This window comes from Malus sylvestris, chromosome 4, assembly GCF_916048215.2.
Source record: "Malus sylvestris chromosome 4, drMalSylv7.2, whole genome shotgun sequence".
In the NCBI taxonomy this organism is placed as follows: Eukaryota; Viridiplantae; Streptophyta; class Magnoliopsida; order Rosales; family Rosaceae; genus Malus; species Malus sylvestris.
In genome coordinates this window covers 425,815-452,938 of record NC_062263.1, presented here as the reverse complement: position 1 = coordinate 452,938, position 27,124 = coordinate 425,815, and the positions used below count along the sequence as shown (strand labels likewise).

The window sequence follows — 27,124 nt, the reverse complement described above, 5'->3', positions numbered from 1 at the left end:
CAAAAAACCGGATCTAATCAGGCCTGGAAATTAAATTAATCACTCGAGTATCGAGCTACACAGGTATAGTTGAGCTTTCTTCTATGGTATGAGCAGAAGACCAGATGTTACCACCTGAACAAGTTGTTAAGAACATCCTTAAGAAGAAAACCAAAAATGAACCTACGACTGCCTTGACCCCACGAACATAATTAAGATGCTGTTGTCACAAGCTACCCTGAATGGTGAGTCGCGGTGCAACCTAGGTGACGGAACACTTACAAACTGGGCATGAAGTCCTTCTACCAAGCCATGGATCAATGCACTGAAAATGAAACGAGAAACAGATGGGAGGAGAGAGAGAGAGAGAGAGAGAGAGAGAGAGAGAGAGAAAGAAGGGAAACCAACAAAAACAAGAGTAAGATAATCGATGGCTTCATTTGCTTGGAGAAAGCTAATTAAACAAGAATTTGGAGTGCTTACATCTTTGTGAAATCTGTGCAAGCAAGGTAGATGGCGAACTGTTTCTCCAATGGTTGGGGTTTCCAGACAAATTGCACAAGTTTCCTCAGAGGCGTCACTCTGTGCAACAAAGAAACCACAAACAATTACTTCACAGCAGGTAAACATGCAGATATGATGGCTGGGAATATCGCCCGCCACAAGAAGCTTAGAAGTAAATAGGTTACTATTTTCAATAATTGTTCAACTTCCACTCCACCTACCTGAACTGTAGATTGTGGCAAATTATTAATTTGATGTGCTGTTGCACCGGCATGCTGATGATTGTTCTCATCAAGAGCCAATAACATCTCGTAGTCATTGCTGAAAAAAAAAATGAAGATGCAAAAGTTAACTGGTATTTGAATTGAGATTTTAAAAATAATTAACCATGCCCAAAATCTTAATGTAAGAAGCCGTTTGATAAAAGAAGTATCATTTTAAAGTCTAGCATGATACAAGGCTCAGATGAGAATAAGCAAGACATAAATGGTTAAATAGAAAAAAACTCTTACTCATTGAAATCCCTCTGAACTCGAAGCATGCGAGCATTCAGTCCCACATCACTAAAGTCCTCAACAGCAGCCTCTAAAGCTTCTAATACATTAAATGTCTGCATCAAATAGCATAAATTAGTTTAACGAAAGAAAAAAAAACAAGAGAGGGTGCAGGGGAAGTTGTAGCGATGTGTGGTGGAGGAAAAAAGTTGGGGAGGGGGTTGGGGCGAGTCAAGATGGGGAAGTATGGTGGTGATGGGTTAGAAGAAGGTTGAGGTTGGGTGGCTGCAGAGAGTGAAAAATTTTCACACATGCTACCTGCTTGTTATTCAATAACTTTCTGGTATGACTTGTCATTTCATGTGACCCGTACATGCTCCTGTGACGGCTTAAGCTAGTGAAGGGCATTGTTTAGGACAACCTAAATTTCAGGGGGACATTGATTGTTTCAAAGTTAAAGGGACATTAGAACAAAGACCCAGTGTAAGGGCGCATGACACTTCAAAAAATTCAAAAGAAAAACTCAATCCCTTGAAGAGAAATTTGATCATCCGATCAAAACGAACAAAAGTAGACAATCAGAGGTTCCATTTTCGTCAAGGGATATTTAATCATCAAACACAGCAAGCAAGAAACAGGCAGTAAGGATCCGTTTCATAACATCTTTCTTCTTGGTTCCCAAATAACAAGAATGAGGAGAGTTACAGATGAGAAAAAGAGAAGTGAAGAAACGCGGAAGGGAATAGATAAAACCAGAAACGACAAAACATTAAAATTGTTTTTAGCCTTATTTATAAACAATTGTGTGTTATTGTTTCTCTTCTCTCCTTTAAATTCTTTCGTTCCTCCTCCTTATCTCCTCTCCTCTCTTTTTGATCTTTTTCAAACAGGCTCTAAGAAATAAAAGGGATAAAAAGAATTACCATTTCTAGATCCATGTCGGAAGGAAATCGCCGACTTCTTCCTCTAGTTGGTACTCTAGACTGGTTGCGAAAGCGAGTCCTCAACTGTGCCATGCTGGAAGAGTCTCGAGCCCGGGTTCCTCTCCTATTGGAATGGTTCTGTAAAGATTCTGGCAGGGGTTGTCTGTTTGAATGCAAGATTGCTGAGCCTCTCTACATAACATAAGAAAAAAAAATTAATACAAAATACCGCTACCAAACAGCATAAATCATAGTCAGTCATAGAGAAATAAATGTCCATTTTCAAAGGCACAAAGGCATTGGTTTTAAAACAGGAAATTAATAAAAAAAAAAAAAGTCAATTAAGATCAAACGACGACATATGCAACCACTTGTCCAATGACCGAATTTCAGAATGCTTGCATGAACAAGAAATAATAACTTCTTTTTTCAGTTCTAGGGACAGAAGCCCAGGCCTCTGGCACAGCAGAAATGATCTGTTCATCTCTGTGATATGATATCATTCCTACAACCATGTGTATCAGAATAGTTCTAAATAATCATGTGGAAGTCACCATAAATGCACTTATAATTTGTAAACCATGCTATCAACAGACTACAGAGAATAAAGAGGCTCCCTCACACGATGTGATGAACTGTCACTTCCTCTAGAATAAGTATTTAAAGTATTCTCCTCCTGCTGCTGCAGTGCCCATGCTAGATGTTCATCAACCTGCTACAATGTGAACAGATACAAAATACTTGGTAAAAGACAAGCATCAGAATGTCCACATGCACAAATATACAAAACACACAAACACAACCTGGTCCACAACAAAGCACTGACCTCGCCACCTCCAGCAATGGGCACCTCATGGTATAATTGTTCTTGTAGTTCACGAGCCAACATCTCATCAGCTTCTAGTTGTCTTGCCCTTGCATCACAATCGTCATTCATGGAATTGATACCCTGAGCGACAGAGTGCCCTGCAGCAGGTGACAAATCATCAACTTCAATAACTCGAGTTGACGCCCCCTGAAACTGAGGTCTCTGGATCCTAGATGATTTTAAACTTTCTGATGCCTCCGATGACCCAAGAAAGACAATATCCGAGTCAACAGACACCGGTGAAGAGCATTCAGCATGACTTCCAGAACTTAATCCCCGTTTCTTGTGCCTTTTAATAACTGTCTCTGCTGCATGAGATGGCCCAGCAATCCAGCCTAGCTCAGACACATGCCCTGAAGCTGTTTGAGTTGCATTTAGATCTTCTACAAAACCTTCAGTCCTTTGATTTCCTCGACTCCTGATATCCCTCCTATCTACCCTATTTTGATGTTGGTTGATAAAGTTTCCAACTCCATTGGTTCTCCTGGGAAAATGCTCGGTTGAATAAGGCAAGAAATGATCTATTTGCCTTGAACGATTACGTGTAGTTCTCCAGCCACCATTGAAATCGCCACCAAGATCACTGAGTCCATTAGCTTCTTTATTATCATTCACAAGACTGCTGCAAAAAAATAAAAATATCATGCCATAAGGTCGCAAGGAATTGGTAAAAACAAACAATAAGCATAAGCCGCTAATAACACTGTTGGCAACAACAATCGAGCAGGAAAAAAGAAATTCTTAACGTAGTCGGCTGGAGACACATCTGGTTATTTTTGTCGAGTTTCTGCGGTTTTGGTGATCATTGCCCAAAACTATTAAAGGAAGAAAATGATAATGAAATATGGTTTGCCACATCACAAACTTAGAAATTTGTATACAAATACATAGACATATATATACATATGTTTAGAAAGTTTCGGTTGTAGGATCTCGCAACCAAAGCCAATGTACATGCGTGCGCACACACACATGTAGACAAACACACACACACGCATGTAGATAAACACACACACACAAATATAGAATTTAGCTCCAGTGTGGTTGACTGCAGTTTTTCAAAACTAACAAAATAACAGAAGGCCAAGGTTATGACAATCTGAGAAGCAAACCCCTTATATCACTCTTAAATAGTAAACCAGCAACCCTTTAAATTCTTCAGCCTTATTTAAACCAGGTATTGAAATATAAATCTTACTCATTAAGAAAGTGATAACCAGAACATTTACTTAAAAGAGTATCTAACCAGGAAAATAGCTTTATAAACAAAATACCTGCCAGATGTCCGAATAATTCTTGCATTATTCTCCTTTGGTTCAGAAGAATGAATTATTACACCTTTCCCTTTCCCTTTCACTCTTTCACTATTATTGTCTTCAGAAACTATGTCACTTATGTCTACGACATATGGTGAACCATTGGAATCCACATTCCCTGAATGACTCTGTTCGATATCCTTGGAACTATGGTTAGGCTTTTCAGCTAACTGTTTAGTCCTTGTTGCTATATTATGGGGGGAAATACACCCATTCCGTACCAACCTTTTTTGGCCACTGACTCTCGGAAGGTTAACAGAATGAAGAGGCACATGATTTTGTTGCCTATGTTGAGGATCAAGGGATGGATCAACTCCTTTGCCAAGAGCCAAAGCTAAACCCAGACCATTAAATGCACTATCATCTATTTTTTCCTTCCCCTTGAAATTATTTCTGGATCCCTCCGAATGACTTGGAATGCAATTTACCGAAGAGTTGCCGTCTGATACTACTTGCCCTTTTCTTTTGTCTTCGGCTACAAGGTCGTCTGATTCACCAAGTGGAAAATCCTTTTCAGGTAATTGAGTGTAACCATTCTGTTTGGCTATATCAGAAAAGTGAGTATTTCCTTGGCAAGCAGATGGTTTGGAAGAAATTTTGATTCTCATAGGCTTTCCTTTGTCCACATTATCAGTTCCCGTACAATATTTGGCTTCACGACTGGAGCTTTTGCTCACTGTACCTCTCCGGAAAATGGGAGTATTATTGGAAGCAGATGAATTGTCAACATTAGAGTTACTGCAACTCTTACTGTCAAGATTGCTAAGATTTCTCGGAGGACGTATAACTAGTCTTTTACTATGCCCATTATCCCTGATTTTTGGCCCATTGACATATTTTTCATCCACAAGGTTTGGATTACTCAAGTCACGAACAAATGATGAATTACTGACTTTACCAACAGATTCTCTGCCAAGAATGTGTCTGGAAGCTAATCTATCAGGTGTGTCAGGTACCTCCACTACCTGATCGATGTCCATGTCTTCCATAATCTGCACCAAGTTTAAAATAATTAAAAAATCAAATAAGTCAGCAACTGCTACTGGTACAAGAATTATTGTCTGTAAATGCTATAAATAAATTGAAAGTACGCATAAAAAAAACATTACTAAGAATCATAGGAAAAAAAAAGTTAACCAGCTGCTTGTAGATACATTTTCTGTAAGAAACACAGCATTTGAGCACCTACTAGAACTAGAACAGAAGTAAAAAATATCGTTTCCTTTTTCCTTTTCTTTATTTTCAATAACTATTAGGAATAGTGGGTGGAGAAGTGCCATTTATATGACAAGTTACGCAGCACAGTATCAACATTTTTCTCTTTATGCAGTACACTACAGATCCAGAATTACATAATGAACACGTTATTGATTGGAATTATTTTAAAAGGACTCAGACAACTGATATTAAATTTGATTGGAAGAGAATTGTTACATACTCCAAAATATCGAAGAAGGAAACTACAACAAGACAACAATAGGTAATGGCCCAAGACATAGAACAATGTGGTCATTGAAGATTATGTGGCAGAAGTGACAGGTTTCATGAAAGGAAAAGGTAACTATATTCTCCTGTTAATGGAGAACCGTATGACGCTTGAAAAGAGTCAAAAGACTCATCTCCTTTTCCATGCAAATGGAAGGGTCAGTTGCTGAATCCAGATTTTCCAAGGTGAGGGCACCACTGTATCAGGCCCCGGTGGTGAATTTTATTGTTCAGATTTAACTTGCCCTGCCATTAGGTACTGCAAATGGAGAGAAGCTGGATCCTATAAATTTGATATCTTTGTAAAAGTTGTGAGAGGCCTCTATGAAGTATGAACTTGAAAATTCAAGATAGTTAAAATTAGGCGAAGCCAATAGCTCTTCAAAAGTAAATTAGGAATGGATTCATGGCCCAGCTTGTAATATTCCATGGTTAGGATCAAACCGACCTTTACCAAGGAATGCAGTTTAATAACTATGAGAGTTAAAAGTGCCTCCCAATCCCTCTACATGCCTACAATCCCAAAGGGGCTGGCATTAACACGAAAAAGAAGATTCTGAAGATTCTGTTAAAGGCTCAAAACTTCAAAGAGTGATCAAATAAAAAAGTACACGGAATAATGCATTTCTAATCTTTCATATAACAAATCTACATTCTCTATGAGAATGAAATGCTTAATTCATTGTCATACCGGTTTAACTGGTGCCCAATGAAATAGATCATCTAGAGTTAACACACAAGTCTCATTTATATGTAGACAACGAAATTCAGAACAACTGTTAACCAACATCAAAATAACTACTAATACACATTTCATGATACTAGAAATAACAAATTATAAATTAATCATAAATCAATAAAGATGAAAGCAAATAAAACAGTACCAAATTCTATGAAATAAACATAAAGCATTGAACTTTAAGAAAGACAAATTGATCTAGCCCCAATCAGTTAACATGGGAGAAAATTAAGAATTAAAAAATTAAAAAAAAAAGACATAATATTAACAATAAATCATAATTAATACCTAATTTAACATCAAGTTTCTCAATTTAGATACAAAATTGCAATCAGATGGAAACCAACCACGATGTGAATTAATGGGAAAAGTAGAAACAGATCAGGCAGAAAGAACTTAGAATTCAGGAGCTGAAAACAAAAATTAAATTAAAACAAAATAAAAATTAAGAAAAAAAAAACCTGAAGTTTTCGTTGTCGTGGATTCAAATCCGAAAGAGAAGCCCAGATTTTGAAGAGAAGAAGGAAGAGAGGAAGATGGACTCATGCAGTCGTGGCCAATCTCTCTCTCTCTCTGTTGATTGACCAAAAAAATCTCGGTCTCTGTTGGGAGATGAACCGAACCATCAGCCCTCTTTCCCCTGTGCAATGAAAATGGGTCGGGTCGGTTTTAAGGTTCTCCCGTAAACTGTGGGTCGACCTGGCGGGCCTTTTGAGATGCGGTGGCCCAAATATTAGAATGCACTCAATCTTTTAGCCCCGTTTGTTAGGACATACAATTTCGGATTAGACTAACTTAATGGACTAAGTTGCACTGATTTTGTTTGGATTGAACATGATAGGAATAATGAATTACTTGGTACGGTGTCGGACTAAGCTATATACTAAAATATTTGTGGACAAATGACTTTTTTTTTTTTTTTATCATTTTGATTCACTTTTGCCTTAAAAAAAAAAAAAGGACATGTTCGGAACTCTTGAATTTTAACAAACGCTTTTCAGGTTTTACACCTTAAAAACTTGTTTAATAGGATTATTTTCAAAAAATAAACTCAAGACTAACTTAAAAAAAATAAATATATATATATATATATTCTTTAAAAATAAAATTGAGTTTTTAGAGTTTTTAAACTTAAAGCTCACTCATTTTATTTGTTCTCTCTCTCCCCTCTCCTCTCACTCTGGATCTCTCTCCCTTTTTTCTTCTTTCTCTCCTCCTCTGTTTTTTTACTCTCCTCCTCTCTCCCTCTTATCCACTCTCTTCGTTATTTCTCTTTTTCTCTTCTTTCTTTATCCTCCTCCTCTTTATATCCTCTGATCATCTCTCCTCTCTCTCTTCTCCTTCTCTGATCCTTTATTTTTTTACTTCATCCTCTCTCCTCTTTCTCCCTCTCCCGCATTCTCTATGGAGTTTTTGTCCAGTTTAAATTTAAGATCTAAAAATAATTTCAAATTTTATACCAAATAAATTTTTGAGTCTAAAAGAAAATTATTTTTAAGAGATGTTCTTAAGACATGTTTTGAGAAATGATAATTTTTTTTTTTGATAGAATACCAAACAGTCCCTTAATTTTTTTACTTCACCACTTTCCTTTTGATACTCTCTAGATGAAATTTTGGTCAAACTCATCTCTCTCTCTCACCAATTTCTCTCACAGAGCACCCTTACCATTATCACTTACGCGCATGCTAATTGGCTATTTTATTTTGTATTTAATATTTTTTTCTAAAAGGTTAATTATTATTTTGTTATTAAAAAGAATATTTCAATGAACTTGTATGAAATGATTACTTGGCTACTCACACACCTCTATTTATGGTCATCTAATCAAATAAATCAAACAGAACATACGGCCAAAATTAAACAAGATGTGTAAAAGGTACGAATTGAGATTAAAAGTTGATTATTAGCCGATAAAATTCTGTTGGAGATAGCAGACAGAAATAAAAACTGAAAAACTAGAGGATAACTTGAAAAACCTTGAACCAGCAAAATTGGCACGCACAAACATACGACATAAGATAGAAGCAGTACAAAGCCGACCGGACATAATATCCTACAAGAGCCGCCATAAGCTACACCCAATTGCACACATCCTAAGGGGGTTTGCCAATTTGAGCTTGCTACCACACTCTCTATACCCCCGTCTACGGATATTCTTCACCGTTACTCATCAGTCACGCATCCCTTTGAAGCCGGCTGCACGTTCTTGATGTACTGCACGTAAAGAAGATGATAAATTTCTATTAATATAACAATCATAACACGGGAAGGATGGTTGCAGAACAAGATTCTCACATACCTTGTACAAAATTCCACGGTTAGCCTTGTATGGCGATGGAATATAGTTCTTCCTTCGCCTGTCCATCTCTTGATCGGTTAACTGGACATCTATTCTCTTGTTTGCAACATCAACATTGATGATGTCCCCATTCTCAATTAATCCAATAGGACCACCTTCCTGAAAATAATTCACAATGCATTCCATGAGTTCATTTCCCTTTCTTGTGTCTAAGATGTATAAATTTTCTGCCTGTTGCAAATAATCTTGATTGCTGTAACACATTAGTTTTTCATTTTCTTGGTGGAACGGATGACTAAATTTTCATTTTCAAGAACTATTTGACATTAAGTACCGATCAAAGTACCCAAAGTTTTCATGTAGATCCAGTAACATGAAGCTCGCGGAAAAATGCAATCAAAGGAATACACACACAGATAGACACAACCTATCAAGATGTAAAAGCTAAAATCAAATGACATTAATGGAAAGTTAAAAACACCTGTGCTTCAGGACATATGTGGCCAACAACAAATCCATGCGAACCGCCTGAAAACCTACCATCTGTCAATAAAGCAACCTCCTGCAAGACCGAAAAGCAATATCCATTGAAACATCTACTAGGAAACAATAGCTACATACCAACTAAAGCAGTGCAATGTAGCTTGAACTTGAAGGGGTCATGCTGGGATTAATTGCTTATAAAACATAATCATTAGCTTTATTTAAAACACTACTAACAAACAGTGTGAAGCAAAATCATTACAGTTGGATAACTAAAGCAAGTACAACCAGAAAATAGATTTTGAACAGCTGTACCTTTCCCAGTCCTGCACCCATTATTGCACTGGTTGGTGTTAACATTTCCGGCATGCCTGGTCCTCCCTTTGGCCCCTCTCCTCTAATAACAACTACTTTCCCCTGAAGGACAATAAATACAATACAAGAACTTAGATATTCCTTTTCGACATTCAAATTCAATTTAATTAGTAGAACACAATGATGCTGAAAGTAATATGCCTAGAATTCAAACAGAAAACCTCACTAAGATTGTCAAGCACTACGGTAATGTAGAATTTTTGTTTTATCAAAGACCAGAATTTTCTATTGGAAGGTTGTGAACAAATTATTTCCATAGACAAGTGCAATCATGAAACAATAATCAACCTTAAAACTCATAGGATCCTCTGAGATAGCTGCAACCATTGACTCCTCACCTTCAAAGACAAGTGCAGGACCTGGAGTATTTTTAATAAAGAACTCAGCAGTTAAGGGGATTTTAAATTAAAAAAGAACAGAAAAACAAATTACTAAACAAATAACAGAAAACAGCACCAGAGAAATATAGCCCCTCTTTTCCTGTAATTTTTGCTACAGAACCCTCTGGTGCAAGATTTCCATATAATATTTGCAGATGGCCTGTTTTCTTGATAGGGTTTCCCAAGGGCCTTATTATATCCTGAATGAGTAAGAAGAAAAGATAAAATTTAAGAATATAAAGAAAGGCATGAGGCAACCATGTTAGATGTTGGTCTTCATTCAAACACATGATTCAACAGAAAACAAAGTTAATTTGTGAGGAGAGCTATCTTACCTGTCCATTAGCCAAAGGAAGGAAACTTTCTGCATTCTCAGCCACTGTCCTTCCGGTGACTACAGAATGGATGTCCTTATGTTAATGTTATAAGCATTACAACTTAAACTATTAATTCCAAAGATGCAAACAATATGAAGATTCTGAACATGCATACCAGTCATACAATCCCCATGTAACAACCCGTTCTCCAAAAGGTACCGAATGACTGCTGGTGTTCCTCCAATCTATTAAAGAAAACCATTACCTTGCTCGTCAAGAGAAATAAGTACCAAATGTACCTAAACAAATGGCATATACACATAAAATATGCCACCAATTGTTACATTGAGTGCAAGAAAGGATACCTTGTGTACATCCTCCATGACATACTTGCCACTAGGCTTAAGATCTGCAAGAAATGGAACCTTATCGCTAACCTTCTGGAAATCATCCAGATTTAATTCCAAACCAACAGACCTGCCAAGAGTCTTGTCAGTTGATATTTTCATGCAAGACAATTATTAGCATCCTGGAGAATCTGGCTTCTCACCTTGCAATAGCAATCAAGTGCAGAACAGCATTGGTTGACCCCCCTAATGCCATAACAATAACCATTGCATTATGTAGTGACTTTGGAGTAATAATATCTCGAGGTTTCAAATCCATTTTCAGTAATTCCAAGAGGTATTTCCCAGCCAATCGGCACTCATCCAGTTTCAATGGATCTTCAGCAGGCGTAGAAGAGCTTTTAGAGAAGGGGTGAAAAACAACAAAGGCAAAAATAAGAATTTGATTGCTTACAGAAATTATATTAAATTAAATTCTGTTCTGAAGGCATCTCTACCTGTAAGGAATAGACATTCCCATAGCTTCAATGGCAGAAGCCATCGTATTAGCAGTATACATCCCACCACAAGCTCCAGCCCCAGGGCAAGAGTTAAGGACAACATTCTTTCGTTGCTCATCGCTTATGGATCCACTTACATATTCTCCATAACACTACGATATCAGTAAAAAGTATTAAAAAAAATCTGTTAAGAATAATTTTTGACTTCGCCACATTGAGAACATAACAATTTATGTTCTGAAACAGCTTTTTATGTTAAAGGCAAACAGCATTTACATAAGCAATTATTGACAAAAAAAAACTGAAGTTTGGGTTGACATTCCACGCCATGACTTTGAATCTAAAATCACAACAGCAAGAATAAGTTCAAAATTTCTATATTCAGGGTAAAGAGGTAGAAAGTACTCTTCATTCAAACAAGTGCATATTCTACAGCAACAGCGTAAAGAAGTTTACTTTACGCACATCAGCAAGCAGTTGCCAGATCATCCTTTTCTATTCATGGAAACAAAGACATTCCCATTCAGGGATGCTAAACATGCAGTTGAACAAAAAACCGCCCTGAAAGCTCTCCACAGCCTCCCATTCAGGGATGGAGTTTATTTATTCGGATAACCAAAAAACATTCCCAACACGGAAGGCTTTGCCCTACCATATTTTGTGTGACTATCCCTCTCCAATAAACCTTCATGAATCTTAACATGGATACTAGCAATATTATTAATGAGAACATTGAAAGAACAGCCATTTGTACCAAATGCAAACAAAACTTAGAATCTAGACAATTTTTGGTGATTTAGTCGATTAACTGACTTGCATGTCGCACTACATTACTGGTCTTGGAAACAAGCTTACCAAAATGAAATGCTAAAACCAAAGAAATCAACTTCTACATGTTAAAATACTGTGGAAGACACAGAATGTGGCCCTTCAAGCATCTAATGGAATAAACGAGAAATTTTCTTCAACTTTGTCACATTCACTGATGGCTTCACAAAGGAAATGGAAAGGGCCAAAACACACACCATTTCTTATACCAAAGAAACAAAATCAAAAAGAAAACAAGACCATATTTACGATATACAAAAAAATAAATAAATAAAAAGTTAACAGGACACATCTTTATACGCAGAACCAAAAGTAGGCAGCTCTGACATTAGTATTCAAACCTCAAATTAGAAGGCATACCTGAAATGCAGATATTATATCATAAGTATTGCCTTGGAAGTGCCCTGGCTGCAAGAAAGACAAAAGAAAGATAAATAAAACAAATATTATGACTGATAGCCCGCATATTTTTCTATTGTAAAGAATATATACAACAAGCAGATTAATTTGAGAGCAACTATGATGTAGAATCACACAACATCAATCATCAGATAATAGTATAGTAAAGAAGTTATAATATATTCCAAGTTATTGTGGGTTAGTGCCACGGACTCCAATAATAAGAGAAATTATTTCGTAGCAACACATACAAAGTGTATGTACAGATCCAGAAGGTACATAGATTCAGAAATTTAATCCAGAACACGAGCTTAATTTATATACAGCTTATGATATCGAGAAAAGAAGAAAATCCTATTTATATGCAAAAACCGTTGACTATGGAGGAAAAACATGCTCAAGCAAATGATACAGCTTTCCCTAATAAACCTGTTATCTCATGCAAGATCAATCCTAAATAAAGATACAGAAAAATCATTGAGAACTTGATCTCGAATCAAATAATATATGAAAAATAGAACGCTAATCATATACGAAACAAGAATTAATACATAACTCGTACTTTCAGTAAATCAATCAAATAGAGAACTCAAACCTTAATAGTTCCACCATAAATCATAATACTTGGTCGGTTGAGCCTTCCCATCGCCATAATTGTACCCGGCATCTGCAAGAAGTGTGAGCATAAGACGATCTTTTCAGAAAATAAAACTGAAAGTAGTTGAAAGAATCATGGGACGTTTACGGGTGCCTATAAGACACTTGAACTCTTAAGATACCGCATCTCTAGTGTCCAAAAAGACAATCCTTGCTAATTGAAATCGAAAACATAACTTTACAAATGCTCTGAGACTAAGAAGCACAGAACCCACATTTCCATCCACAATAACAATCAGAAATTTAGTAAATTTGAAAAAAAAGGACTCACATTTTTGTCACAACCAGGAATGGAGATGTTGCCGTCGTACCACTGAGCGCCCATAACAGTCTCAATGCTATCGGCAATCAAGTCTCGAGACTGCAAGCTGTAGCACATTCCTCTGGTGCCCATGGAGATTGCATCGCTGACCCCGACCGTGTTGAAGCGGAACCCCACCATGCCGGCCTCTCGGACCCCTTCTTTCACAGCCTCCGAGAGGCCTAGCAAGTGCATATTGCAGGTGTTCCCTTCGTACCAGACCGACGATATGCCGATCTGGGGCTTGCTCAAATCCTCCTCGGAGAGCCCCACGCCGTGGAGAATGGCCTGGGACCCACCCTGGGACTTGGGCTCCGTGATGCGGGAGCTGTACTTGTTGAGCTTTTGGTGCTGCTTCGGGGCCGGGGGCGGGGGTGAGTCGACGGTGATGGAGGGCGACGATTGGGCGGCCTCGGAAATGGAGGCTCTGACGGAGAATGGGGGCCGGTGGTGGCGGGGCCCATGAGGTGGTCGGGGTAGGGACTTGAAGGCCGTGGAGGTGGCGGCGGTGGCGGGGCGTGGAGATGGAGTGAGGAGATTGGCTTGCATCATGGCTGTGGAGTGTGGAGTGTGGAGGTTGGTCTGGGCGTTTGGGCGTTTGGGTTTAGGAAGGGGATTGGGACCCGGAGTTTTCAAACAGGGTTTAGGGAATGCAATCATGGATGAAAGGAAAGCTAATGCTGCCCCCCTAACTTTATGTATCACGTGCGTGCCGTCGGGTAGCGGAGAGTAGAGACGTGGCAGGTTTTTTCACAATTTTTATTTATTGCTACCCCACTCATACTGGGTGGGTGGGGCGGCCGTGGGAGGATTCACTCTCAAAGTTTCAAATAAATTTTGGAGAATTTTAGGATAAGCTCAATCCCCCCGTCACCAAATAATACGTCTCATCGTAGAAATTTTATAATTTGGATCGTTTGATATCTCAATTTTTATTTGAAGGTCATTCTATAAAATAAAAAAAATACTCGAATCGAAAATTGTTTAATCATTCAATTTTTTTTTTTTTTAACAAACGATATTATCTATATTAAAAGGGAGAGATAAGCTTAGCCTCACAATGTGCTAGCAATAATGTGGTTCAAATTCGCATTTGACGAGAATCAAACCTAAAGACCTCTCACTAACAAATGAAGAGAAATACCACTAGACTGTTGTACTAAAAAAATTAACTTTAGATATTACAATTACTTGGTAGGAAGCCTTCGCTGTCAGCTTGTCAATCCTAGAACTTCACCAAATGTACCCCAACTTCATTTAATGTAAATCGTATTAACCATCAGTTTCAAAATATCATTGAATGTAAAGACGATAAGTAAGAAATATTGTAAATACGTAAATAAAGGTAAAACAACCAGCAAATTCTAAATGTCTTAGAGGCTAAAGGAAAGGATTCTAAATGTCTTAGGGAGAGTGTCCTTTGCATAGTCCTCCTTTCTTCTGAATATGTTTTATGCAACCACTTGAAGCAGATTTTGGACATTACTATTAACAAGATATCCTCCAGCCAGAAATGCTAAAAGCACTTTGCAAATGCCTCCAACAATCGAGAGAAGTGGGAGGAGAATTGGTACGTTTGGACAAGTCAAAAGTATTGGGCCAAGAACTCGGGTAACCAATTCTCGCAACCCTCCAACTTCACTTAATGTAAAATGTAAAGCAACACACACGACTAGATACTATCTGAGTGCATATTTGTTATCCCATCATCAATGCGTTGCTTGATTATGCAACAATACAACTAATCCATTCATGTCTAAAGGAAGTTCCTCTCGTACGAGCCAGATGAAAACCGAGACGATAAAACTTGAGTCATGTTTTCTGAATCCAACTTTACATTTTGCCTCCCACCTGCCAAATCCTTCTCGCGATCCCAAGGTTTCCACGGATGTTTCCCCACCCATTCTTCCTCTGCCTGTTGTGACTGTTGCTTGGATTTTCTTTTCGAACGGCTTGCAGTCTCCTCTTTGTGCTTTTGTACCAATGATTTTGATCGTTTTGCTTTGTTGTATTTGTCCACCAAATCGGCATCTGAACCCTGCCTTTTCTTTTCCTCCTCATTCGAAGCAAGTGCTGCAGCCTGATTATACGCTTCTAAGTAACTGCAATGGTAACATAATCGTGTTAAAGAAATGTTCATGTACATGTAATATTTATTTTAAGCAAGTGCAAAGCAATCAAATCATGTGTACATACCCCATCTTAGCTTTTTGGGCTCTGTCTGAAGGGGTATCAGTCCATGCACTAGTATCACCACGTCCTTCTTTCGTGCTCTTGTTGAATCTTGTTGATTGCATGCTCACAACACCATGCTGACAAAAAATGCAAAAAAGAAAGAAAGAATAGGCATTAATAGCTTTGTAACAAGTACAACACAGTGCAGTTCTAGGTTTTGGACCACAGATAATAAGATCTGCGAAAGTGTTTAACTACGGTGGGTAATTTTAAAACAAGCGCTTTGGGTATTATCATATACAATACAGTACATTTTTTATATGCTCTCCTTGCTACCAACAATTTGCACAATGACCCATCTCATGTCATGGTGTGTTTGGACCATGTCCAAATTGTCCCAATAATATCATCTAACACATGCCTATGTATCAGATTTGCGTTGAAGGCACATGCAACCAACCAAATAAGGGAGTTCACCTTTTGTTGTAATTTAGTAAAATTATAAATCATACGAAAATTGCGACTACGAATTTTCCCTGTATTTTCATCATTGCTAAGAGTTTAGAATATGCTTCGATGTAGAGAAGAGAGAATACAGTAAATATCATAGTCACAATCCACAAGGAGAACTCAATTTCGGAAACTTTTGGAATAGAAAAGGGAATTGATACAACAGGATAACAAAAATGAACAAGCACTTACTTTTTTTTCAGGTGGCAGCGTTGTCATCCACTCATCTCTTTTTGGTGCTACTTTAACATCCATGTCTGCTAGGAGTTCATCATCACCCTCCATGGATATTCCTGCCAAAAACTTTCTTCAATTAGATCAAAGTGTAATTTAACAAGTGTTTTAACCAAGAACGGGAAGAAGATTCATGCAAGGATACAAATGTCGGTATCAGTAATATTTTTGTACTCCAAAGTCCAGATTAAAGGAAGTATCAAAATTTACTTCTAAACAATAGAACTTAAGAAAGGTTATCCCATAAATTAGACATGTAAATTCTGTGTATTAGCATATCCACGATAAACATAGGGCATGTAGAATAAATTATTACACTCCAAATATATAAATATGTAAAAGAATCATAGGGAGTCTTGAGACACTCAAGTAGAAGTCCATGGAAAGATGCAAATCCCAAGGTAAAGCTTCATTTTTGGGTGTTGTCAACTTGTTGGAAATGGGGACATAATTATGTTATGGGAGGATGTTTTCCTGGGAGAAAACTCTGTGGAAATTTTGTTTCCTAGTCTTAAAGTTGTCCAAATTCCACAAAAAGGCTATTTCTATCCTTATTTACTCTACTGGCTCGCACGAAATCAGATGGAGTGATTGAGGACAACAGCTGGAGAGAAGAAGAGAAGCCCGGGCTTGCTCCAGCCTTGGGTATCGCACCAAAGGTGCATTGAAGTCACTCCAACAGATTAAGAAAATTCCAGAACCGCACCAGCCTTTGGCATCACACTGGAGGTGCCATGGAATCACTCCAGGTCAACCCATGCTTCACACACAAGCAGGAAATCAAAAGAAATTTTCACTAAAATAGGCAACTGGGTTTTCTTGAATAAGAAGATAAGAACACATCAGACGGTACTCTGAATCTATCCTACAGTTCATTTACTCGTTCAGCTAAGCTTCCCTGTAACAAATCTTTTTCCAACATGAAAAACATAACATTTGTCTTTTACCAACAACCTCCTCTTGTATTATGCAGTAACACACTAAGGGAGGGTGGAAATGAGGAAGGAAGCTCATGAAAAGAGAATTTGGACGACAAATAGAGATGAAAACCTCCATATCAGAGGAAAAAAACAAAAACTAGCTAACCTTGTAACCTTCTCCATTGTGCTGCCTCACGCATAGCTTTCAACTCAACCTAGAGGGAAGCAAAAGATACAAAGTTAGAGGTGCTTTTTCAGATTATAGCTAGATCCAATGGTCTCGTGAAAATTCATACCTTAAATTTTTCATGTTCCTCCTTGAGTTTAATCTTGTCATCCAGCACTTTACGCTACAACAAACAGACAATGTGGGAAAAAAAAAAAAACCAAAAGCCAACATTAAACTTAAAGTTTAAAAGAGTGCCAAATAAAAATCAATCATACCACACATCAAACTTCCTAGAATAGGATCATTTAACTCAATCAGGCATTGATTATATATTTTAAAACCAGTAATTAGGTTTTGATTATGTGAGAGGAGTAAGTTGTATAATTAGGTGGATCACGTCCTTTTTTTCCTTAATGTGATTTCTACTTGTATAAACACCTCTCTGATTTAGAGGAATGATAGATAGAAAATAAGCTAATTATTCACCGAGATACTAACTAATAGGCCTTGCTTGCAATATCATATCATATACAATGCTTTTTGACCAAATCATTTTCAACATTTCATTCAAATTGATTTCTGGCTGTAGAAAATGTTAGAATAAAACCTCATAATGAATGATGAATAAAATGGAAGAATAATAAAAATATTTACATGTATACCTGGAAGGGAGTTTTCACCGTCATTATAATAAAAGACAATGGAGCCTACCTCCACGTTTTACAAATCAAATACAATGCATTTCCTAAATGATAATTTACTTTTAACATCATGGCTAAACCAGTATTGACAGCAACACTTAGGGGTTGAATAATTTTTCATCTTCCTAGAACAATGTAATTGTGCAGAATATTTCTGCATTCCAAATTGTTGGAGAGACTCATCAGGCTGCTGACCCTAAAAATGGGCAATTTGAGCAAAGAAAGACTTGTACTCAACATTTAACAAATATAGTCATATAAACCACTTAAAATAGCTTAGGGTACAAATGTTTTAGATATTCATTATTATTCAATGGGAGAAAAAAAGCTAACTAAAGCAGGGACAACCAATTGGATTGAGAATTATTCTAGTTTTCTTTTTTCTTTTGTCTGATTGAGCAGTATCTTGAGTGAGGCCAATATTGTCTGGGTTCAGAAATATTAGCAAAGCCAGCATCGATCTGTCCCTTTGAATTCTTCTGGTTGTCTTTTAATAGGTAAATGTAGTTTTTTTAGTCTAATCTGCAGAAATATGTTCTAAAAAGGAAAAAAGGGAATTTTAGAAGAGAAACTTTATCCGCCTGAATCCAGGCCACACCTTTCTTGGCATTCTACCATACAGAAGAAATACAGAAATTAAGAAAAGGAACTAAAACAAAACTTGTAGATTCAAACCAATGAACTAATCAGTCACAGTGATCATCCAAAACATAGATATACCTCGTCCATATAATGTCTGTTAAAAAAACTCACCTTATCTGGATCTTGTAGTTCCTTAAAAGCTTTATTCAACTTAACAAATGCTTGGTGAGCTTGAGGATGTGAGCATTTATCAGGATGCACCAAAAGAGACATCTTCCAGTACCTGAAGGTCAGGATGAATTAGTGTATTAATAAATAAGAATCAAAGGCAACATAACAAATTGCATAAGCTCAGAAGTTCACAACCATGTAAAACAGGTAAGATTAATACAACAAGCATAACGCTATAAAGATGTGAATGACCCTATATGACCAGCCTTCATAAACGATGACAAATTTTTTTCTATACACTTGTTAAAAAGTTTATTCAAACTATTTCCACATTTTCATTATAAGAAGCTGGATAATACTGAGAGCATATCAAATACCAAATGTAGATTCAGTTACAGATATATTTTTAAGAACAGAGATGAGTTCAAGTATAAAATAGGGTTCACCAAGCACATCGAATTGTTATTACATCAACAATATGGAAGACAAATATGAGTTGTTATACCTTTTCTTAATATTCTCAGCAGACATATTGTTGTTCGCTCCTAAAATATCATATAGACTATCATCCTCAGCATCCATGATCCTTGTGACCTGATTGGTTACATGTTAGTCGATGAGTTCAGATAATATAAGAACAGAAAAAGGAAAAAGATACACTATAAAGACTACAAATAAATGCTTCTACATGCTTGATGTAAATAAAAAGTACAGTCCAAAGACTCTCACATGGACTGATTTTACAGCAAACACCCTTTGAGACATGATTTTAAATACAAAATCTCTTCCAAAACCTTAAAGCACAATGTAATCTAGCATCTAAGGGAAAATACTGAGATTTCCTTTTGAAATATGGTTATGGTGCATATTCACTCAAGTTCATTTCGTAACCCTCGCAACAACTCATTAACTACTTGTTTAAAGATCAAAACTCTTCCCATGCATAATATACATCTGTCAGTTTCATTTCATGTGCCTATACATGTACACTCATGTGTAAAAGCACATGAAAAAATGAAGGACAATACTGAAGGCTAAGAAGAGATGAATGTAATGATTTAACATCAACTCACTCAACCTAAGGCAAATACAATCTCCTTATTAATTTTGTTAAAGTGTCAGCGAGGTAAGACAACCATACCTCTTCAAACCGCTCAGCTTCATTAGCTGATTCAGTTTCAGCAACCACGGCAGGTGGTGGAGGTCCTATAAAATATTCAGAATCTTCTTCCAACTCAGCTTCTCTGTACATATGTAATAAAAACCACAACATTTCAAGCAGTCACAATGAGAAAATACTATAATCCACCACCACGTCAACAGGTAACCCAAATTATAACTGTAATTCAAAATAAACAAGACTAGAGTAATTGCAAAGTTGTGTCAAAATAATTTGCCAGCTGAATAATCTGTCAAATAAAATACCTGAGCTCAGCCTGTGCCTCCGTCAATTTGGCTGCTGCTGCAAGTAACTCAGCTGATGGCATTGCAGGGCCAATTGTCCTAAAATGTAATGCAAGCAATCAACCAAAAAATAACAAATCAAGGTTCTTTTCTTAAGCAATACATAAGTGTCATTAGATATTCGATCAACATATATCAAGCCCATCAGTACCTGATGCAATATGTAAAACTAAAGATAGAAGTATGGTTACATTAAAAACTTTTACCAATATATTACTTTCAAGAAGAACCCAAATTATGGGGCTGTTTCTCACGAAAAATTACATATTCCCAATAAGAAAAGAGATCCTCTAGCATATCATAGTAGCCCACAACCTAAGCAAAGTTTCTTACACCCAATTTAGTGAATTATCCTGGACTGTTTTACCTTCTGACATTTAGATATTCACATGTTTATAAAAGAGGAGAGTTTTTTGCCTTCTGAGGTTCAACTTGGCTTACAGCTCAAGTTCTGCACTCTTCATCATTGTTGTCACCATTATCATCCTTGCCTTTGTCCCAAAAACATGAAATTAGGCATATAGATTCTTACCTTTCATTATTGGCCATTTACATAGAGCACCTCAATCAAATAAAGTGCTATTAGCAAAGGGAAACAAATTACCGCAATGGGTTTTCTATGGAACACGTTGATAAAGCAGTGCACAAAAATAGGCTATGAAAATTTAAAAACTAATACAAGTTGGTTGATTCTCGTTAACTGGACTAAAACATTAACTCGCACTTGTGATTTTTTAAATCAAAATAACAAGCAATGACAGACCTATAAAGAGTGAAAACGGAGTTACTACCTTCTTTTAGGACCAGCATCAACATCATCCATGCATCGTACCGTCGTTTTATTTTCATCAACCACTTGATTGTATTCCTCATCTGGTTGTTCTGGATGCACCTCATTCTGTCCAGTTTTAGGTTCTAAAGACTTTTGAATCATAAGCCCAACAACCTCCAAAGTGGGACGAACATTTGAAGGCAACAAAAAGACCCCATTATTTTCTTTGAGGTCTAACGAATGGAACAACTTCTTCAGATGCTTAATCAAAGATCTTTCAGATATTCCCTTGATGTCAACTGCTTGTCCACAATCAATCATTTCTAAAAGCTATATCAAATAAATGTAATCAGTAACATTCATCACTACAAACAAGAGGTGGAAAAATATAAAGAACCTTGTTAGTGCTCACATTGCAAAGTCGACTATAAAGTAGAACATAAACAACCATATAATTAATCAGTTAGTACGAAACAACTAAATAGAAGTAGTGTTCATATGCCAAGTGCTTGCCCACTGTACCACTGTTTACGAGAAGAATCATTGTACACTATATTTTGTTATTTACTAACAGATTTGAATAAGATAGTCCAAACGACCATCCAACAAACATAAGCATGTTTTTACACAAAACCGAAAAATCAGTTAACAAGCAACACCAAAGAACCGAACCCAAAATAACTGACATTCAGCAGAATGTCATGGCTGGAAAAGATTGGAAATTTTCTAGTTAATATTCAAACTTAATCACATAGCTAAACAACAACAAAAAGTAAATGAAATTATCATCAGTTTCATGGCGGGAAAAGTTTGGTGTTGTCTGTAATTAATCAAATCTTCAGAGTTTCATTTGATAGATGAATTCTAATCCAACAATTCTGATTCTGAACAAAATTATTTGGTGGTACCTGTTTCAAATCATTCCCAACATTGGGAAATTCGATGAACAATTCTCGTAAAACGGGTTGCGGATCGAGCCGACTCCGGCCTGGCTCTGAATCGTCAGCACTCCTCCCAGAACCGGACTCATCGCCGTCATCAACCCCATAAGCCCTCTTCTTCTTCTTTGATTTCCTTCTCTTCGTCTCTCGCTTGCTTCTCCGTTTCTCTCTCCGTTCCTTCTCTCTTCTCGAACCACCGTCGTCTTTTCTGCGACGGTGCCTTTTCGAAGAGCGCTCGGATTCCGCGGAGCTTGAGGAAGGCGATGAATATGAATCGTCGTCGGTTGAGTCCTCCAATTGCTTCCTTCTCTTGCTTTTGCTTTTGCTTCCCATTCTGATTTGGATTAGGGATTAGGGATTTGGGGTTTGCGATCAGAAGTGCAGAAGCAACAATCGATTGAATTTCAGGGAATCCCGGGGGCTGGGGAGCGCCAACTGAAGCGAATCAGCTTTTCTCCTCTAAGTCGAAGGGGACGGACAGAAACGGATGAGAGCAGTTCCACCGTTGGGTTTAACCCGGTGTCTTAAATTTCAGGTCGACCGGCGCCCTTCCAATAACATTGATACTGTCACACTTACCACCTGTCCAATTCATGCTCAATGTTAGGTGTGAGATTTTATTGCAAAATGTTTTTATTTTAGTTAAAGTAAAGTAATTCTATTTAAAGTGCTTGCTCCAGCCATGCAGGCAATTGGGTTATGGGGGAGCCCGTTGGAGAGGGCAAGCAACAACGTAGAACCAAACCCAAAATATTAAGAAGTATGAAAAAGTTAGAAAATGTTAAGAAGTATATAAATTATATGAATTCCTAAATTATATTCCGAAAATTCTAAGATTACTTAGGAAATTTCGGAATATGCCAAAAAATCTGAACTTAAAAATTATGATCTAATCCAATTCTGAAATTTTGGAAAGAAAATTAAAAACGTTTTTTTTCTGATTTGATCCTTCTGAAAACACCCTAGTCGTCATCAACCCAACGATGAAAGACGTATTTTGCCTGGCTCCTTTAAGGGATGTTCGATGGACCTGTTGAAACTTGTCTTTTATTTTAAGGGTCGAAAGTGTAATCACGATGTGTAACCGAATCAAATATGGACTAATAGACATGATGATGTATATTTGATCGAATTATTAATGGCAAGTTTAATACTAAAGTATTATGAGTAGCTCATTATGTGACTTAGGTAACGGTTGATATTTGATTCATATGAGCAGACACTGTTAAGTTTGATTCGGTTTCACACTAACAATATACAAAATTAATCAACAATAAACAGTTTGGTTCAGTTTGGTTTGGTTTGGTTTAATGGAGGGAAGCCTATTCCAACATATCAATAAAAAATTTCAACATAGAAAAGATAAGTTTTCGAAAGAAATTCATCAAACCAATTACGACTAAGTTGCAATTAACTAAAATCTTATGCTAGCAAACAATTTATTACTTCCAATCTCACATAGGCATAAAGTTTCATCAAACCAATTAGAACTAAATTTTAATTAGCTAAAATGTCATGCTAGCATAGTTTCAAATCTCACATAATCATACAATTTCATCAAATCAATTATGACTAAATTTTAATTATTATTTTTAAATAAAAAAGGGGGACAACTGGTGGAAAGTCATGGTTATCCACCATTTTTTGGGGTTAGGAAGGCTCACAGAGATATTTTAGCCTCCCCTGACTAAATTTCAATTAGGTAACGGTTAATAGTCACTACAACTTCAAATGTGTATGGCAAGTAGGGGTGCAACTTGGATTGGGCCAATTCGAACCCGCCTATGTCCAACCCGACTTTAAACCCGAACAAGCGAGTCTTTTTTAGTTATAACCCGCCCCAAACCCAACCCAATTTCAACTCGTTCATTGATTGGGTTGAGTTGGCTTGATCATTTGTTTGTCCATCCCCAACCCAACCTGATTAACCAAACCCGATTGTGGCCCATATCAATTAATACTCATTTTACACCCAAGTGGACCAAGTCCAAAAATCCACATCATTTCTAATAATTTTTTAATAAATTACCCCTTAAATCCATAATCCAATCTGTTGCACCATCTTTTTCCCAAATTGATTTCTTAATTGAGTCGTAAAGGATTTTGGGTTAGACCTAACTAAAGCATAATAAACTTTGATTAGTCAGCCCATACTTATGGTCTCTAAACCCTAAAATTATATATTAAATTGTTAGTCTCCAAACCCCAAATTCTTTGTTGTCATGTACAACAACTACAAAAGATTGTGTTTAATTGTATGCAGAGGAAAGAAAAAAACTGAAGGAGATGTTTGAATCTTCAAATTCGCAAGTGAGTCTCACAATTAACTTGGACTTCTGTTTAAAATCTTGGATATACGTGTCTTACCGCACATTTCATTGACAAGGAATGGGTGTTACAAAAATGAGTCATCAATTTTCGGGTGGTTCCCACTCAACATCGTGATGAGGTCTTTACACAAGTTGTAGAAACATGTTTATTGGGTTGGGGTATAAAAAAGTTATGTACACTCACAGTTGATAATGCAAGTTCAAATGATACATCAGCAAAAAGTTTGGTTTGAAATGGAGACTTCCCGTGTCCCAAATCAGGGGCAGGGCTCTACCACAATATTTGAAATGGAGATGCAGCTATAAGAGATTATACTACACGAGAGATCAAAGAGTGGTATTATTCATTAATCAATATTTTACTCGATAGTTACAAGCCCAATTAGGGCATTTTTTCATCGATATTGCAGTAAACAACATGAAAGTAAGGGTCCTTCCTTGCACCAAGTTAACCCCATGACGCCCACACACTTTTCAAACAAAAACAAAATATCCGAAAAGCCAAATTCTAACCAGAAAAAAGTGAAAACAATACATATACGAAGCAGAAGCAGATAGATAAATCAACGCTGATTTTCATGTCTTCAAGCAGCCACACTGTGAAGCACAACGGTCTCGACAGTGAGGCCAGGCCCAAATCCGAAGAGCACGCCCCACTCCAGTCCTTCTCCAGTTGTTCTGAGTCCTTTCTCAGTGGATTTCCTCCTCACCTCGTCCAAAATAAACAAGACACACGCACTTGACATGTTGCCGTAATTAGACAGCACTTGCCTTGTTGCTTCTAGTTTCTCCGGCTTAAGTGCCAACTTGGACTCTACTTGGTCTAGAATAGCAGGGCCACCAGGGTGTGCAATCCAGAAGAGCGAGTTCCAGTCCGAGATGCCTATAGGCTTGAAGGCCTCATTAAGGCTCTTTTCGATGTTCTTCGAAATAAGCCCGGGAACATCCTTGAGAAGGTGAAATGTAAGCCCAACTTCACGAAGATGTCCGTCAATAGCCCCATCACTGTCGGGGAGGATGGTTTGGGCAGCAGACACCAGCTCAAATAAGGGTTTCTCGACTTCGGGCAATGGATCTGCACCAATGATGACGGCTGCTGCACCATCGCCAAACAAAGCTTGGCCCACAAGACTATCAAGGTGGGTGTCACTAGGCCCTCGGAAGGTGACCGCGGTGATCTCAGAGCACACAACAAGAACACGTGCACCCTTGTTGTTTTCGGCCAAGTCCTTGGCCAAACGGAGGACCGTGCCTCCAGCAAAACAGCCTTGTTGGTACATCATGAGGCGCTTGACGGACGGGCGGAGGCCCAATAGCTTGGTGAGCTGGTAGTCGGCACCGGGCATGTCGACACCGCTGGTGGTGCAAAAGACCAAGTGGGTGATTTTAGACTTGGGTTGTCCCCATTCCTTAATTGCCTTGGTGGCCGCTTCTTTGCCAAGCCTTGGGACTTCAACAACCACCATGTCCTGCCGAGCATCGAGTGAGGGAGCCATGTACTCGCACACAGTCGGGTTTTCTTTTAGAATTTCTTCAGTCAAGTACATGTAACGCTTCTTGATCATAGATTTGTCACCTGAAAATTACATAAACGTCACAAGAAAAGTTAATTACCACACAATTTTTTTTAGTACAAGTGATACTACTAATCTAAGCTACATCGAGAGAAAGGGAAAGAGTTTGAACTCATAATGCAATTGAACAAAAATGTCATATCCACTGGCAAGTGGATTGAAGGTGTATATATAGTAGGCTATATATTGTAGGCCTCTGGTTTTGAAAAATATGCACTCTATATTGAATCAAAGGCCTATGGTTGATGTTTTCCAAAAAAAAAAAAAGGCCTGTTGTTGATATTTTCCTAAAAAAAAGGCCTATTATTGATTTGAGCATTAAGGTTTTGTCAACGAGGAGAATGTTTGCTATAGAAAATTGTTGGATTCATCATCTTCAATCTCTACAGAGAAGATGAACTATTTTGAGGTCTTGTATAACTTTTTCTTGGTTGATTTTAAGGGTCAGTTTGCTTCTTACATTTACCGAGTTGTAGTTTTGATATTTGTATGATAGTTGTAGTTTGGTCTTCACGTTGAATTCACTCCCTAAAACAAAAAGCATTTGAGATGGGGTAATTTGTTTGAGATGACGAAATACTTTTAATATTAATTTGGGTCAATCAGCATTAATTTCTTGCTTTTAACTAGAGGTCAAAACTTGTTTTGGTTGACCTCACTGGAAAAGAAAAGTTATTTTAATTAATCTACAATATAAAATGAAATGTCCATCAATCTTATACCGATTCACCAAAAATATAAACAGTGAATCAGCATACCCCACAGATATGCATAATTAAGTTGTCAAGCACTTCGAAGAATATCATGTTAGTGTGTGTACCAATTTAGAATTCGCTTAATTCTAACAATTTTGTAGTAATTTAGCACTCAATCAGCGAAAAAAAAAGAAGATAAATTGCAAACTAAACAAAATATATTAATTCACAGAAGGAATATATATGGAGATGAAGTTAAGTAGTACATACACATGCGTTGAAATTTTTCTTTGAGCTCAGTCTTGTGCTCGCTGTTGGTGATACGAAAGTAGTAGTCGGGGTATGTGGCCTGGTCTACACAATTGGAAGGAGTTGCAGTCCCAATAGCTAAGACTGTGGCCGGACCCTCAGCCCTCTGAGCCTTGCGAACTTCCTCGACGGTCACCATTTTTTTTATATCCGATCGTCGAGAAAGATCAAATACGACAGAGAGTTAAAGCTAGAACTATAGGTGGTGTTGTTAGAGGAGAGGTTGTGACAAAATGTTGATTGAAGTGGATTGTATTTATATAAGGAAAAGAGGGGAAAGGGGGTAGATGAGGGTCACGTGATTGACCAATGCATGCCAGCCATCATTGGGATCACCAACAACCACCTGGAGAAGTAGACAAAGGATAATAGGCTTCACT

At 37.4% G+C, this 27,124-nt stretch overlaps 4 protein-coding genes across 6 annotated transcripts; all 4 read right to left on the bottom strand.

Annotated features, from left to right (window-relative positions):
- Nucleotides 1-14: 14 nt before the first annotated feature.
- On the bottom strand, nucleotides 15-6,951 carry LOC126619240 (uncharacterized). 3 transcript variants are annotated; one of them, XM_050287538.1, is made up of 9 exons: nucleotides 6,770-6,951; nucleotides 4,043-5,076; nucleotides 2,727-3,390; nucleotides 2,523-2,615; nucleotides 1,901-2,092; nucleotides 996-1,093; nucleotides 705-804; nucleotides 463-561; nucleotides 15-304 (listed from the first exon to the last, which is right to left on the bottom strand). In XM_050287538.1, exons 2-9 carry the CDS (start codon nucleotides 5,071-5,073, stop codon nucleotides 242-244), a joined length of 2,340 nt encoding a protein of 779 aa, XP_050143495.1. In that variant the 5' UTR covers nucleotides 5,074-5,076; nucleotides 6,770-6,951; the 3' UTR covers nucleotides 15-241. The 3 variants fall into 3 exon arrangements, with proteins under 3 accessions (XP_050143495.1, XP_050143497.1, XP_050143496.1); XM_050287540.1 differs by having other exon boundaries at nucleotides 2,727-3,387; XM_050287539.1 differs by having other exon boundaries at nucleotides 2,523-2,612; nucleotides 6,770-6,950.
- Nucleotides 6,952-8,179: 1,228 nt separating this feature from the next.
- On the bottom strand, nucleotides 8,180-13,865 carry LOC126618488 (dihydroxy-acid dehydratase, chloroplastic). Its single transcript, XM_050286571.1, has 14 exons — nucleotides 13,168-13,865; nucleotides 12,835-12,906; nucleotides 12,201-12,248; nucleotides 11,010-11,164; nucleotides 10,716-10,910; nucleotides 10,531-10,642; nucleotides 10,341-10,410; nucleotides 10,184-10,242; nucleotides 9,925-10,048; nucleotides 9,757-9,827; nucleotides 9,409-9,510; nucleotides 9,092-9,172; nucleotides 8,611-8,769; nucleotides 8,180-8,525 (listed from the first exon to the last, which is right to left on the bottom strand). The coding sequence occupies exons 1-14, from the start codon at nucleotides 13,855-13,857 to the stop codon at nucleotides 8,475-8,477; spliced, it is 1,989 nt and encodes a 662-aa protein (XP_050142528.1). The 5' UTR covers nucleotides 13,858-13,865; the 3' UTR covers nucleotides 8,180-8,474.
- A 951-nt stretch (nucleotides 13,866-14,816) lies between these two features.
- LOC126618489 (uncharacterized) lies at nucleotides 14,817-22,458 on the bottom strand. Its single transcript, XM_050286572.1, has 11 exons — nucleotides 21,804-22,458; nucleotides 20,915-21,225; nucleotides 20,085-20,162; nucleotides 19,801-19,903; nucleotides 19,165-19,253; nucleotides 18,660-18,771; nucleotides 17,333-17,386; nucleotides 17,203-17,251; nucleotides 16,075-16,175; nucleotides 15,394-15,509; nucleotides 14,817-15,299 (listed from the first exon to the last, which is right to left on the bottom strand). The coding sequence occupies exons 1-11, from the start codon at nucleotides 22,167-22,169 to the stop codon at nucleotides 14,954-14,956; spliced, it is 1,725 nt and encodes a 574-aa protein (XP_050142529.1). The 5' UTR covers nucleotides 22,170-22,458; the 3' UTR covers nucleotides 14,817-14,953.
- Nucleotides 22,459-24,491: 2,033 nt separating this feature from the next.
- LOC126619848 (polyketide synthase 1) lies at nucleotides 24,492-26,984 on the bottom strand. Its single transcript, XM_050288265.1, has 2 exons — nucleotides 26,706-26,984; nucleotides 24,492-25,742 (listed from the first exon to the last, which is right to left on the bottom strand). The coding sequence occupies exons 1-2, from the start codon at nucleotides 26,881-26,883 to the stop codon at nucleotides 24,751-24,753; spliced, it is 1,170 nt and encodes a 389-aa protein (XP_050144222.1). The 5' UTR covers nucleotides 26,884-26,984; the 3' UTR covers nucleotides 24,492-24,750.
- Between the last annotated feature and the right edge of the window lie 140 nt (nucleotides 26,985-27,124).

Excerpts from the sequence above, each read along its gene's own strand:
- LOC126619240 (XM_050287538.1), bottom strand. The coding sequence starts at position 5,073 with ATGGAAGACATGGACATCGATCAGGTAGTGGAGGTACCTGACACACCT. Across the intron at positions 805-995 it reads GTTCAGAGGGATTTCAATGA|CAATGACTACGAGATGTTAT; the intron begins GTAAGAGTTTTT and ends TTTTTTTTTCAG. Across the intron at positions 562-704 it reads TGCCACAATCTACAGTTCAG|AGTGACGCCTCTGAGGAAAC; the intron begins GTAGGTGGAGTG and ends TTTGTTGCACAG.
- LOC126618488 (XM_050286571.1), bottom strand. The coding sequence starts at position 13,857 with ATGATTGCATTCCCTAAACCCTGTTTGAAAACTCCGGGTCCCAATCCC. Across the intron at positions 11,165-12,200 it reads ATATAATATCTGCATTTCAG|TGTTATGGAGAATATGTAAG; the intron begins GTATGCCTTCTA and ends CTGATATCGTAG. Across the intron at positions 8,526-8,610 it reads ACCGTGGAATTTTGTACAAG|TACATCAAGAACGTGCAGCC; the intron begins GTATGTGAGAAT and ends CTTTACGTGCAG.
- LOC126618489 (XM_050286572.1), bottom strand. The coding sequence starts at position 22,169 with ATGGGAAGCAAAAGCAAAAGCAAGAGAAGGAAGCAATTGGAGGACTCA. Across the intron at positions 20,163-20,914 it reads GATGCTGGTCCTAAAAGAAG|GACAATTGGCCCTGCAATGC; the intron begins GTAGTAACTCCG and ends ATTACATTTTAG. Across the intron at positions 16,176-17,202 it reads ACAATGGAGAAGGTTACAAG|GAATATCCATGGAGGGTGAT; the intron begins GTTAGCTAGTTT and ends AGTTTTTGGCAG.
- LOC126619848 (XM_050288265.1), bottom strand. The coding sequence starts at position 26,883 with ATGGTGACCGTCGAGGAAGTTCGCAAGGCTCAGAGGGCTGAGGGTCCG. Across the intron at positions 25,743-26,705 it reads AGAAAAATTTCAACGCATGT|GTGACAAATCTATGATCAAG; the intron begins GTATGTACTACT and ends TGTAATTTTCAG.